The sequence below is a fragment of the Passer domesticus genome, chromosome 6 (genome assembly GCF_036417665.1).
Source record: "Passer domesticus isolate bPasDom1 chromosome 6, bPasDom1.hap1, whole genome shotgun sequence".
Taxonomy (NCBI): domain Eukaryota; kingdom Metazoa; phylum Chordata; class Aves; order Passeriformes; family Passeridae; genus Passer; species Passer domesticus.
In genome coordinates, this window is record NC_087479.1 from 3,190,119 (window position 1) to 3,204,140 (window position 14,022).

Here is a 14,022-nt window from a genome sequence, read left to right on the forward strand (position 1 = left end):
ACCTGTTACTTAAATACCACTGGCATTCAGTAAATTGACTGAATTAGTGATTAATTGATTAGTAATTTATCTACAGTTCTGTGTGCTACTGCAGTTATTTCTGAAACTTGCATGACAGTGACCCTGTAACAGTTTCAATACTGGGATACAAAGTAAAGAACTCTGCAAGCCAACTATAAATGATCTTTAATATGGGAATTGCCTGTAACAAATGGTAAATTCTTGGGTTATAGTTTCATGCTAATGCAGAAATCCCAGTTTCATGGAAAAATACACCTATTAGGACAGTACTTATGCTAATTAGAATCAGTAGAGTGGATTTTTTTGTCTTTGTTTTGCTGTGCTCACCATAATTTTATTTCTTTGACTATGGCTGACTGAAGAACAAATTTCATTGATTGCTAATTTTATGGAACATCTGTGACTCCAAAGTTCTACCAACTCTTCAGTTGCTGTATTCAAGTGATGTCACTGCAGTCAAGACACTGAACATGGATTTTCTGAAATGTGAACAGCTAATTCCGCAAAGCAGGGCTACGGGACACATCAATCCCAGATTTTGTTTAGAATCCCTTGTTATTTTACAAATGAGAGCTACAGTTGCAGTACACGTGGCTGGAGCAAACAGGGAATGAAGGAGGCCAGCCTCATCTCTCCTCAGCTTGAGGACAGGGGCAGCACATATGAGGGATCTGAGGTCAGGGAGGACAGATGGTGGGCATGCCCATTACTGCAAAGTCACCTCTTGTCCTTACAACATTGAGCTTTGTATTTGCCAGTTGGTGACTCTCACAGTTTGTGTTTCTACATTATTTTACCAAGCTTGTATTTGTTACTCAAACTGTGAGAATACGTTGTGGAATAAATTTCTAGATGTCTCGTGAAAAAATCTTATTGGTACTTTCTCAGAACATTAACAATTATACTTTCTGCTTGTCCTCCCTTCAGCTAAAGTAATTCATTATTAAAAAGTTAGTGTGAGATGTTTTTAATGAGTTTTTCTTTACAGAAATTTGAAAGAAAAAATCTCATAAGAAATTCTAAGTCAGAAAACTGACATACAACTCTATAAGAGAACATGCAAAAAGTGTGTTTGCTTTCTGATATCACTATAACATAAATATTGGAAAAGGATCCATCAAGAATATAAACTAAGGAAGTCCAAGAAGTAAAGAAACAATACCCTAAGGAACAGGAGGAGTTATGTATGATATTCTACAAGCATTCAATCACTTTGCAGAATTGAAAAAATGTTAAGGCTGGAAGGACCTCACAAGATCACTCAGTACAAGTCTCTTAACAGTGGCAGGATCAAACATATGTTATGTGAGTGCTATGTAATACATGCCAGATACAGAATATGCTTCTAAGCATTATCCAGTCAGAGCCTCCATTCCAGGCTGTTCCATCATTCAAACTCTTCCACCATTTGTGCAGTCTCATGACTAAAATAAACAGTTCCAATTCTCTATATGTAATAGCACTGTAAGATTGTTATGCTGGAAGTACATGACTTAGAGTTTATCATGAGTGCTCCTGCGGAATAATCATTAAATTTAAATTAGCATTAGCATTATTTCTTTCTGTATTAATTTTCAAGAATGTTTACTTCTCCACAGGGCTAAACTTTTCTTTCCCCCTATTTTCCATTTTAAGAGAAAGAACATCTCTCACCTTCAAGAGTTTAGCCTCATTTCCCTATAATGTATTCATCACCACTCAGCACATCTGTCCCAGCAAATCCCATTTCCTGTTCTATTCATGAGGCTCAGCAACCTGGAGCTTTAGTGATTGCCGCCACACTTTTCCCATGGCCTTCTCACCTCTCACCCCCCCACGCACCCCGCTCCCATTGTTTATCATCTGTTCTCCCCTGCTGCAAACTGCTGTCAGATGTTCACTTATCCCTAATCTTACTCACTGCCTTTGATATTCTTTCTAATCCAACAACCTGTCAACTGGGGCATCAGCCCATGTCCACACCAGCTGCTCTGTCACAGGCTGTAAGATTCCCTCTCTGCTCCAAGAGGTATTTAAAGGATTTTGACACGGCAACCTCAACGTGAAACAAATAATTAATGCTGTTTTGATCAGTGATCAGGGCTTTAGTGTGACATGAGCTGACCACTAAGAAAAACTGAGCTTTACTTTGTTTAAACTTCAGTAAACTTTAGTGTTACTATATTAACAAGATTTTGATCAATGTCTGAAGGACAGTACCAAAAAGCTAAGTTCTTTAACTTTGGTTAAAAATTATGAAGAATAATTAATCTGAGTGCAAGTCAGAGGGGCAGATAACATTATATGCCTGCTGTGTAAAACATGCTCATTTATGCAGTATCAAGTTGTATAGAGTTTTCAAAGCATGGGAGCTGACCTTTTATGTGTTACAGCTGAAAATACAAATGTATTTTAAATACTGCAGCAGTTGAGATAAAATTATTTAAAATACAATTGTTTTCAGAAACAGAGTAGGATAGCTTCATCCCCTATAGAACATTAAACCCTGACATTTTAAGAATACTGCCATTTACAGAAAATCTAATTTCCACAATATTCAGATTTGCTATAAACACTTAAAATCTTACAATGTTCATCTGCTTTAAAACATATCAAATACACGTAATGTCATAGCTGAGACTGTGATTCAGATGACAGATTTTCTGTACGAGGAAAAGTTTCTGCTAGTTAAGCAAACACAGGAATTTTCATCCAAACTGAAAAAAAATACAGCATTTAGTTTTTGGAAGAACATTTGCACTGTTTTATTTCTCAGATCTAAATGCAATTACTACAAAAGAGATGGTACCAAAAAAGACAAAAAAGCCTACTTTATACCTTACAGTAGCTGTATTTCACATACAAAAGTATAATAAAACTTCAGTAATGAATTTTATAACATGGTTCATTCACTTAGAACTAAACCACTTTTATTCTCAGGGCTTGTCTATACCAGGACATCAAGAAAATGAATCTGAAATAAGTACCTTGATGAACTTGAATTCTGCTACTTAAACTCCATTAAACCCCTGTGTGGACACAGTCATCCAGTTTAGTTTACTGCTCCCTTAGGGCACGCACTGGAAAGTTAACATGGATTAAGGTAGGGTATGAATTCAAAGTGCAATCGTACTTTGAAAATGGTTTAACGTAAACAGAACCAGACTCTTTGTTGTAGAATGAGACATGGAGTTAATCAGGAAAGTCCTGTGCAGACAAGTCCTTGCAGATGAGGCTACTGGAGTGGTATTGCCAGAGCTGATGGTTTTCAACTTCTTCACTTCAGATCTGGAAACATCTTCCAGGGAAGCTGTAGCACATTAAGCCTGCTGAAAACTGATCTGCTTTTCTTAGTTGCCTCATGTGGATGACCTACAAGTATTCCAATGGTCCTCACTGAGCAGCTTATCAGAACTTGAGAAGTGCAGTTTAAGCTCACTACAACTTCGGTACCTCCTCCTACACTCAGTGTTAACTTCACAGTTACTGCACAGCAACCCAAGTAGTCTGATGGCATTAAATGAGATTTTACTGATCGTTTGTGTAAGTGCAGACACATTTCAGCTACAAAAGGTGCTCAACAAGGCCTTATTCTTTCCTTTATGTGACACTTGCTGTCACAAGTGTGTTAAATTGTAGTATGACTGACCTAAAAATATGAAGTTTTGTCACGTCAACTACTTTTCATGCATTTCCTTCAAAGCTTACATTCACTTGTCAAAGCATGCTGGATAAAGAAATTAAGACTAACACAACATAATTTCACTGAAACAAAAACAAGTACTAGTGTTCTTTTCAACTACAACTCTTATTAACTAATGCTTCTCATTTCCCCTTCAGTAATTAATAAATGTCTTACACAAAAATAACTTGTATAAATTTTCAGAGTTGAATTCAAAGCATATGGCAGAGTCAGAAGCAGACATGCCTAGATTCTGTAGTTCCTTTTCTTAAATCTGTGTTTTAATTGCAGAGAACACCATTTCTCTCAAAGGAAATTATGTTCCCTCAGTACTCAACTCCCTAATGCTGGCTTTGCAAAAACTTTTCTTTCACCCATATGAAAGAATTATACTGCACCTCAACCACATTCACTGTTAACACAGCAGCAGTCAGATCAAAAATCAGTCTCATCCAGGATCTACCTCTGACAGAAGCCAAGATACCCAAGTAAGAATATACTGTTAAAACACACTCAGACTCCTGCAATTTGCAGCTCAGGGACTCCCTGAGCTGGAAGCAGTATGTTTCCATTTAAGATTAATACTCAACACTGACATAACAGACTTGACAAGCTGAAGAAAATGAGACAAACTTCAGAGGGAAAAAATGGCCTCTCCTTTCACTGCACTACTGCTTTAAAAAAAATGAACTGCAAATAAATGTGTTACTTGGTAACATATTTCCTACTACTGGAACCTTTTGAAGATTCAACAGAAGACTTACTTGTTTGAACAGGTAACTTAAAAATCTGTTTACTCCCTCAACAGCATAATTTTTAACTGTCAAAACAGAAAAGAATGTTTTATGTTTATAAAAAAGCAGACGGAAGTTCCAGAGAATATTTCAGGCAGCTGGGCACATTCGTGTTGCTATTACCATATACAAAAATTCCTAAATGCAAAATAAGATTGTTAATATTATTGTTACACTGCCCTGCTTTGCTTTTTCATCTTCAAAGTTTTCATGGCATTAATGATACAGGCCTCACTTCTTTCTCCATGTATACACATATTCTAATCTTGATGACATCTCCAAGACAGTTAAAATTGTAAGACACAGTGGTTGCTCATGGTCACAAAAGCAAGCAGTAGCAAACCCAGATCAGAAGAAATTCTTTCTTCACTGACGAACTGCACCCTGCTCATGAAACACATTTTCTACCCATTACAAAGTTCATGAGCTGTAAAACTCTACAGCAGCCTTGAAAATCGCTTTAGAACTACTCAAAACTCAAAGACATAATAATTTAATTCCCTTAACAGTGAATGAAAAACATCATCCATTAAAATGAACTTGAAGGGACCATTTTTCATGTTTAACTTTAAAATAAATTATTCTAAGGATTAAATCAATAGAGGAAATGTGATGCTAAGGCACTGATCTACTCTGACGTGTGGAAGGAATGTGAAGCTCAGAAAAGAGCAAATAGCTCCAATTTACCATTACTGACTGCATGGTTCAGTCGATATGCATGGAGTTTTTGAGGTTTATCCCACCCCCATCATTGAAACAGATGCCCATTCACCATTCCACAGATTCAAAACACAAACTCACACACAAACACGCTGGGAAAATTACTGACAGTTGGTTCTAGTCTGGTGGCAAACTTCTAAAAGCTCCCGGGCAGAATGCACATATATGTTTATAGAATGCAAGGAAACAGTGGCAAGAGCTCCCCTGCCAGAACAACTTTCAAAAACAAAGGTATATGAGTCTGGGAGAGATCCACAAAAGCTTTGATATGGGAGCTCTGGACAAAAGTTTCTCTAACAGCTCAAGGTATTATTCCACCAGCTAGATGCTTCCCCCCAGCTGATGGATGCTGTGCCCCCCTTTTGAAGGGTGCTGTCCCTAGCACAGAGGTCACAAAAAAGAATATGTAAAGGCAATTCACTTAGTTCTGTGTAAAGCTCAGTGATTCGGCTTAAAGGGCTGATGGCAGTGGGTTTGAACTGGAACAACAGAGCAAGAGCTGGAGCAAAGCCACCTTCTGCTGATTCCCAGGGGGTAAGAACCATTAGCACAGGGAAAACTTGCATGCAGTAACTTCTTACATTGCTACAGCAAGATCCACCATAGCTCTGTCAAAACCCTGTGTAAGGGTCCAAATCCAACACACAGAACCACTGAAATCCCTCCCTGCTCAGGTGCTCATTAAGATTTTGTTGTATCCAAATCCCATTTGGATACTTAATGCTGCTCAAAATCCTAACTACTCTCCTTAACTGCTGACTACTCAGAGTTGACTTCATGACTTGGAGTCTCAGCAGAGTTCTTAAACTTTTTTTGTTGGTTTTTGGTTTTTTTGGTTTTTTGTCTAATATATAGGCTAGTGCCTGGCTAGCATACATACACAAAAGAGAGCTGAAGATTTACACACAAATGTGTTTCCCAGCAGTGAGCACACTCTCCTGTGATGTGGGAAGCAATATTAATTGAAGTGAGATCTTGCAGCCTGACTCTACCACATCCCAGGGAAATGCCCTAGCCCTTGGGCATTGAGTTAATCTCTCATTAGCCATCCCTCTGGTCTCTTGAATAAATTATTTATGAAAAGCAGAAAAACTTCAATAGGAAAAAGTGAAAAGAGATTTACCATGGAGTTCCTGGTAAAGAAGCCAATTCTTCAGGAGGTAATGTATGTTTTAAAAAAAGCCAATTTAGATAACAAATCAATTTGCACTTTGGGGGCAAGTACACATTAAAGCTAGACAGATGCTATCCTCTATGTGAGAAAAATTAATTTTCTTCTCTCACTACCAAGCAGAACCAAAATATATAGGAACACAAGGTTCCTACTGACAAAACGAAGAGAATATTCCTCAGGATACATGAGGTCCCTTGTCCATCTCTCAACCCCAGACCACTTCACTTCAAAATTGGTTGATTTGACTAAGGGCCCCACCTGGAGCAGGGCTCACAGCTGAAAATCCCAAATAGAAGCTGAGGTCCCTTTTGAAGTTCTGTCAGACACCCATCTTGAAGAATATAATCTTAATTTGTACTTTACCCCTCCATATAGACCCTCACCGAAATCTGACTGCATTTTGCTCAATTCCACAATTCCTTGGCTGCACTTCCATTTCTACCCCTACACTACACAAAGACAGAACTAATCATTTAAATGAGTGACTGGTGCAGTGATTTGTCCAGCAAGCCAGGCTATTCTCCTTAGCTTGGATGCCCAACACCAAGCTGCAGGGTGCCTAAATCTTCAAGGTTCAAAACCTGGAAGTCTTTCAGAAAGGTATACACCTACTTTTATGCTCTATAGGAAAAATTCAGAGCTCATTGCTTTCATTTAAAATACAGATGGGCAGAAGGAGAGGATGATGAAACACTTCATATGAAAAGCACTCACGGGAAGAACAGAATCCACCATGGGCAAAAACTGCTGTATGGTTTTCCACCATTCCTTCTTCAGGAACTGCCATGATTTCTTACAATCCTCATTTCAGTGAAACAGCCAGAAAAGGACATTTCTCTCACAGACTTTTGGAAGAGTATTCCTATGTGTAACCAAACACAGTGTAAAGGATGACTCAACCTCTTACAACACAGGGGAACTTGGGACTCAAGCACAAACCTAAAGGACTGTGGTTTTTTTCTAACATGACAGTAATTGCCTGACTGGATTCTATGTAAACACAACTCTGTTCTCGTGTTTGTCCACAGCTCCCAGTCTGAGCATCTGTATGTCCAAGGAAAGTACTCAGCTGGCCAAAACATTAATGCAGTCCTTGGGCCTGCAACTGTAAATGTGTAAAATGCCTCTGAGAGGAGGTAGACAATGATCTGACTCTGCGGCTCCACTCTTCACCAGGTGGGAGCACAGCCTCCTTCAGATGTGTAACCTGTGTGAGTTTACAAAAGTATTTCCAGAATCACAGAATATTCTGAGTTGGAAAAGACTCACGAGGATCATTGATCCAATTCTTGAGGGAATGGCCCATACAGGGACTGAGCCTGTGACCTTGGCACCATGCTCTGACCAACTGAGATAATTTACTCAGCATTTTGTTTAGATTTCAGCCCCCAAAAGAATCCTCTTCTAAAATCTGTCTTACAGATTTTGAGTAGTTTGTAAAGCTGCTAGAACAACAGTGGTTTACAACTCAGTGGGGTGCAGGTTGAATGGATAAAATCAGACTAGCAGGGTATATATACCACATTATAAATCACCTATCAAAATTTATCTTTAAAATAATAAAATTTATGTTTATGTTAAAGACCTTGCTATATTAGATATAGAAGCAGGATTCATATTATCTCCACACAAGTAGCACAATTTTGATATGAAATGTCTAGAAATCAATGCTGTTACTTAAGCATTCATGAATACTTAATCTTAAAATCCTACATAGGATGTAAAAATTCTTTCAATTTCCTATTTGTATGGAAAGGCAGTAGTTGTGAAAGAAAACAAATTATTAAAAAAACCTCTCACTCTCTATATGTCCCTGGACAGAAGATTTATGTTAAATATCAATGCCTATTTTAGGAATATACCTCTTTGAAAATAGATTTGAAATTCTCAGTCTTCAAGGCCCCAATTATCCTTCATTAATATCACCTGAACACCAAAAAATGCATCAATGAATCTTCTTCAGACTACAATGAATTATAGAGGATGTGTCATAGCTTCATAAAGTGTGCCTATAGGACCACCCCAAGCCTTCCAATTACGTTACAATTCCACATATTGTACAATTTAAGTATCCAAACTAGTTTCAGCTTTCACAGTGCAACAAATCCATTATTCAAGTTTTCTCCATTAGATTATTCTGTTACCCAGAAAGACTTTTTTATTAGATTTGGGTCAAATTCAGCAAGCAAGTGCAGGGAATTCATGGATGGGGAAAATTAATGTTACTTAGGAACAATTAGAAACTGGGAAGAAGAAAAGTTTCTTTTCTTCTTCCAGCTAGTGAATTAAAATAGTTGGACGAGGGAAGACCTATTCAGTATAAAAGCATTAAGATCAAGGGCTAGATTTTGGAAACAACTGTCAGTTTTAGAGGAGTGGTAGAATTTTCAAAATTCTTAAGCAGAACAGGCACCTAACTCCCTTGGATTTTAGACACTTGACTGTTTAATGGGCTTTTCAGCAGACCTAAATGCTTTTGAAACAATTAGACAAATGAGTGAAAATATTTAGTATTTCCTCTGGTTAGTAACTCAGTTTTTAAATGCAAAATGGGTTTCAATAAACCTAGGGCCTGTTTCTCAGGTCAGGTACAGACAGTTGTGCTCACACTGAGCTCACGCTCTCAGTGGGCTGGACCCAAGCCAGCCCCTGCACAGATGCCATAGAAACTACATTTTCAAGTTCTTTTTAAGACAGTGCTGCAGCCAAGAGAAACAATCTCTCACCAGGCCCCAAACACTCATCCCTAACTACCACATTACCACCTCCCCTCTGCCAGCATAACAAACTGAATCACTGATCTTGTCTCGCTTCAAACTGACTTCTTTTTTTGGCTAGATTAGGTTTTACCCTGGTCCAGCTCACTCAGTTGCTGCACAGACACTTGTGCAAGGAGAGGAAGTAGCAAGAAGGGCAAGTATACTTCATTCAGTGGCAATGCTGATCTCTGTCAATTCACAGCACATGACCAAACATATCCTTATTTCTTCTTTACAATACTCATCACATCTAAGGCACATCTATCCAATTAAATGTAATTTTGCAATACTGTTTCAAACATCTTAATTAAATCCCGTTTTTCATGTAAATAGAGCATGACTCAGAAGTGAGAATTAAATAAAGTAGTAAGACCCATCACTTGTAAGCTAAGCCAGCAAAAATTCAGAATGTGAAAGAATGTTTTTCAGGTTTACCTCTGATACCTAAAAAAGGCATAACTCAGTATAAAGCTCTCAGCTGTTCATAAATCAAAATGGTTTATTTATCCCAGCCAATGAGGGCTTTCTTTAGGAAAATCATGTATAAAATGTATTTTTAATAATGCTAAAAATCAGCTCATTTGCTTTGATGAAACCTATTTGAACTCTTGCTTTTCATTTTCTGTAGTATATCTCACTGTTGGACTCAGTACATTCCCATTCTGCCTTTCAACTGTGTTGGAAACCGTGCTGGGTGTGTTTAGAAGCAAAGCAAAGAAGGAATGAGAGATGTGTTTTCCACCACCCATTTCTAGGGCTGTCCAAACTCTCCGTTTCCCCTTCCACCACTGCCTGGGTAAAAGCTCTCCCTGGACCAGCCACCAGCCAGGCCCAAGGGAAGCATCCAAGGACCACCACGCAGGGCTTTGCACTGGGAGAAGTGACTTTCCTTTCACAGCTCGCATTCCTGCCGCTGTTGAAGCACCAGCTCTCTCTCAGTGATCCTGTGGAAGGTGACTCATGTTGATATAGACATGATAAGGGACAGGATTTCCTTCCCCACTTCCCACCTGCGGGCGCTGAGGCTGTTCACAGGATCACAAAACAGGGCGGAAAGGGACCTCTGGAGATCACCCAGTCCAAACCCCCTCTCATGGCAGGGTCACCTGGAGCAGGCAACACAGGAATTGGAATGTCTCCAGAGGTGACCTCAAACAGCAGCACGGGGTGAAAGTGACAGTGAAAGTGACAGTGAAAGTGACAGTGAAAGTGACAGTGACAGCCCCAGCCCGGCGCGGGCGGCAGGCACAGGGAACACCCATGGGCACGGTGGCTCCCCAAGGCAGTGACCCCACGGTCTGCCGGGCCACCTGCGCTGCCCTCCTCGAACCCCACCTCAGGGCGGGCCGAGGGAGCGCCGGGGACAGCGCGGCCGCCGCGGGGGTGCCGTGAGGCGCTGCTCCAAAATGGCGCAGGCGGGCTCCGGCGGGCCGCGCAGGGACGGGGCACGGCGGGCGGGCGGGCCGGCGGCGCCACTCACCTGCCGGTAAGAGAGGCGGAAAGGCCGCAGGTAGAGGGAGGAGGTGCAGGGCTGGACCGCCAGCTCCTCGATGGCCTCCATCCCTGCCGCGGGGGCAGCGGCCGCGGCGGCAGGAGGAGGAGGAGGAGGAGGAGGAAGGGGAGAGGCGCGCGCAGCCGCCGGCGGACGGGCCGGGAGCGGCAGCGGAGCTGACGGACGCGGCTGCGGCGCTGCCCGGCCTGTGCCCTCAGAGCGAGCCGGAATCACGGGATGCTGAGTTTCACACCCCCAAACCGGGACACGGGAGCCTCGCCGCCTTCATTCACAGAACCAGCAAGGTTGGAAGACATCTTTAAGATCATCCGGTTCAAGCGTCCGCCTGGCACTGCCCCTGTAACCCTCGCTAAACCACAGTGCCAGACACCTCTTAACTCCACCATCTCCTTGGGCAGCCTGTTGCAATGTCTGACCATTATAACAGGGAAAATATATTTCTACTGTCTATTGTGAATCTGCCCTCTCTTAGTTTAAGGCCATTTATTCTTTTCCTCTCACTGCAGGCACGGAAGAAGAGACCGGCCCCCACCCGGCTCACTACAGCCCCCGGTCACGGAGTAGAATTATTCTCCAGAAACACCTATTCACGATCCTGTTTGCTCAGGAGATTGGCAGATGTTCACAGAGGGTCAGTTATTCCCACACTTTACACCAAAATCTATGGGGAATGCCGGCACTGAACAGAAACCCGCCCCTCTCCTCCAAAGCCTTGATGCGATCTACGTGCTCCCAGGTTATCCCACTGCTGGGCACCATCGGGCTTTGCAGGATGAGCCCCTTGCTGTGCAAAGCACAGTCCCTTCTGCCTGCCTGCATGCGTGGTGCTTTCCTGCTAGATGGAGGTTGTATGAGTGCTGTGGAAAATGCAGGTACAAATACAGATTCGTGGATAACCTGCAATCCATCGCTCCATGCATCTCCAACTTTTCTTTTCAGGGTCAGCTTCTAGTACCAGCCCGTGGCAGAAGAATAAAAACAACTCGGTTAGACTCCCCTGGCTGTTTTCAAGTTATAAAATAGCAATTCCCTCTCCTTTTATTCATTACTTTTTAGGCAGAACACTATTAGATTTAGCGATTTCCTGGTTTTCACAGAAGTTTGATCACAGTTATGCAACATTAGGTTACATTACTCTGGGTGCTTTAATACTGCTAATAATTATTGTCTAGGTTCATGAGCAACAGAGCTCACAATTTGTGGTGGTTGTTATCTCTCTGATTTGTGATCACTTTCCATGCAGATGTGCCTCTGTACAGCAATTTAGGTGCTATATAAATCAAAATATTTTGTCAGTGTACTGGCTGCACTGAGAAAAATCTGAAGTTTCTTGTATCTTCTTCTTTTTTTGTCTTCCTCTGTATTTCCACTGCATTACTAAGAAAGTTTATTGTCTTGTTACATGGTAGTAAGAATTTCAGCAGTCTAGCTAAAAGGAACAGATCCAGCAATTACAAAACTCACTAAGAAGTAAATGAGGCACCACTTACATTGCAGAATGCTTACCATCAGTTCTGATAACGCAAGTGGCAAAAAAAATGCTTGGTGGGGCTGAAAAGTGTGGTTTTAAAAGTATGTTTGCAAAGCTATCATAAAAAATAGGCAAGGAAATGTATTTTATTAGCTGACTTCGAAAATATTTGTGTAACTCTGTTTGCATCACTGTATATGTCTACATATTTCTGTTTTTTTCAGAATGATCTCAAGGTCATTCAGAGCTCCTGGGAACTTCAGCTATATTTTTCTAGTAAGTTATTTCAGTCTTCCAAGTCCAATTTAAGTATAAACACAGTTTCCATGCACAGCAGGTTTACAGTATCTCTGTTTGCTTATGTTAAAAGTTACCGACTACCCAGGTCGGTTCAGCCAGTCAGATTGCCCTCTTCAATAAACATTCTGACACCACTTTCAGGTTTTGAGTGTGTGTGTGTTTTGGGGAACGTGTCACACTGTGTGATGGATTGCTTATTCCATTCCTAGGCTTAGGTGGGAAGCTTTTGGGGTTGTGATGTGTCACAGACCTGATCTCATTAATGTACCTGGAACAGTTGAGCACAGTGTCACAGGAAAATGCATTTTGGGATGCTCTGGTGTTGCAGTTGCAATGGAAAGCTGTTGATTCCTTTGTTGGAAATCTTCTTTGTCAGCATGCCAGCTGAATTGAGGATTTAACAGGCTGAGATTGAGGAGTTGCCTTAATGTTCCTGTTTTACAGGTGAAATCTGAGCAAGAAAATAAATAGGAAAAATATGTTCTGCAGAGTGGGACTGCCATTCAGCACCTGGACCTGAATTCCATTACAGTTCTTTATTAAGGCTTAGGCACCCTCTGCAGCAAGTGCCTTTGCATTTGCTAGTCCAGGAGCAATCCCAAGAAGGAAATTTCTCTCAGCTACCATTTATTCAAAGGGACAATAACAAAGGGGAACAACTTTTGTATGGGTGAGACACACTCCTGCTTTCCTGCTCCCTTTCACTGCTTTTCTGACTGGCACAGTGACACCAACCAGCCTGAAGGTGCACTGAGTTCAGAGCAAGAATTAGGAGATGATACAACACAGAGATGCTGCTCAGCCTCTCAGCTCAGGGCTCAGGAGAGCTCTGTTCCCACCTGGCTTCCAAAGGATGTGGCGAGTTTGCTCAGTAAACTGGCCTAGCTGCTTTGTTGTGTGTTTCTTGACATCCCCGTGTGTTTGCTCCTTTATAAAGCAGAGATACTAGCCATGGTATGTGTCCAGAAACTTGGGAAAACAGACATCCATAATTCCAAAGTGTTTAAGGACTGTGTTCATGCCTATTACCTTCAACGAGATATTTCCAATACTTAAGTCCATGTTTAACTTTGGGTTTGATTAGCATTATTCCAGTATAATTTACATTTTTACAATCCTTTCCCTAGTTCATAAGTTCCCCAACTTCTTACACCCTGGATTACTCTTGGCTATCACAGTTTCTTTGCAGGGCACTATCCAGGTTTATCATTGTTCTTCTAATCAAAACAGCTACCTCTGATGTCCTTCCACTAGCCAAGTGCCTTATGCCATCACACCTTCCTTGCCAAGTTTGACTGTTAACTTGACTTCCAGAAATCTGTCAGAATGACAGGTTATCTTTCACTACATTAAAGTGGCTTCTGGATCGCTTTCTTGTTATTAAGAAAAAAAACCAAAACCAAAAAGACCCCACCAGATACTAGGTTGTGAATGCTGTCATGGATAGTTTGCTCATGGGTTCTTCAGTCTCCTGGAGCTGCTGGTCTCCTGCTGTAAAATACTAAAATCTAGATGTTTGTCCCTAGGCTGTAATAGCTCTGAGAATGGTTTATGTATCAGTGTGATAAACAGCCCAATGAAGAAAAGCAGAAAGTGTGAATAAAAATTT

General features: G+C 41.0%; 1 protein-coding gene and 1 long non-coding RNA gene across 3 annotated transcripts in view; one reads left to right on the forward strand and one right to left on the reverse strand.

Moving 5' to 3' along the window:
* Nucleotides 1–10,841, reverse strand: part of NUDT14 (nudix hydrolase 14) — a 59,408-nt gene extending 48,567 nt beyond the window's left edge. The window contains exon 1 of the mRNA XM_064422868.1: nucleotides 10,610–10,841. Coding sequence (XP_064278938.1) covers nucleotides 10,610–10,690 — 81 coding nt within the window. The 5' untranslated portion in view covers nucleotides 10,691–10,841. The remainder of the gene's footprint in view (nucleotides 1–10,609) is intronic.
* Nucleotides 9,934–12,547, forward strand: LOC135302437 (uncharacterized). Of its 2 annotated transcripts, none has more exons than XR_010364047.1 (2): nucleotides 9,934–10,273; nucleotides 11,149–12,547. It is a non-coding gene; the product is annotated as an uncharacterized LOC135302437 (long non-coding RNA). The 2 variants fall into 2 exon arrangements; XR_010364046.1 differs by lacking the exon at nucleotides 9,934–10,273 and adding an exon at nucleotides 10,788–10,926.
* The last annotated feature ends 1,475 nt before the right edge of the window (nucleotides 12,548–14,022 follow it).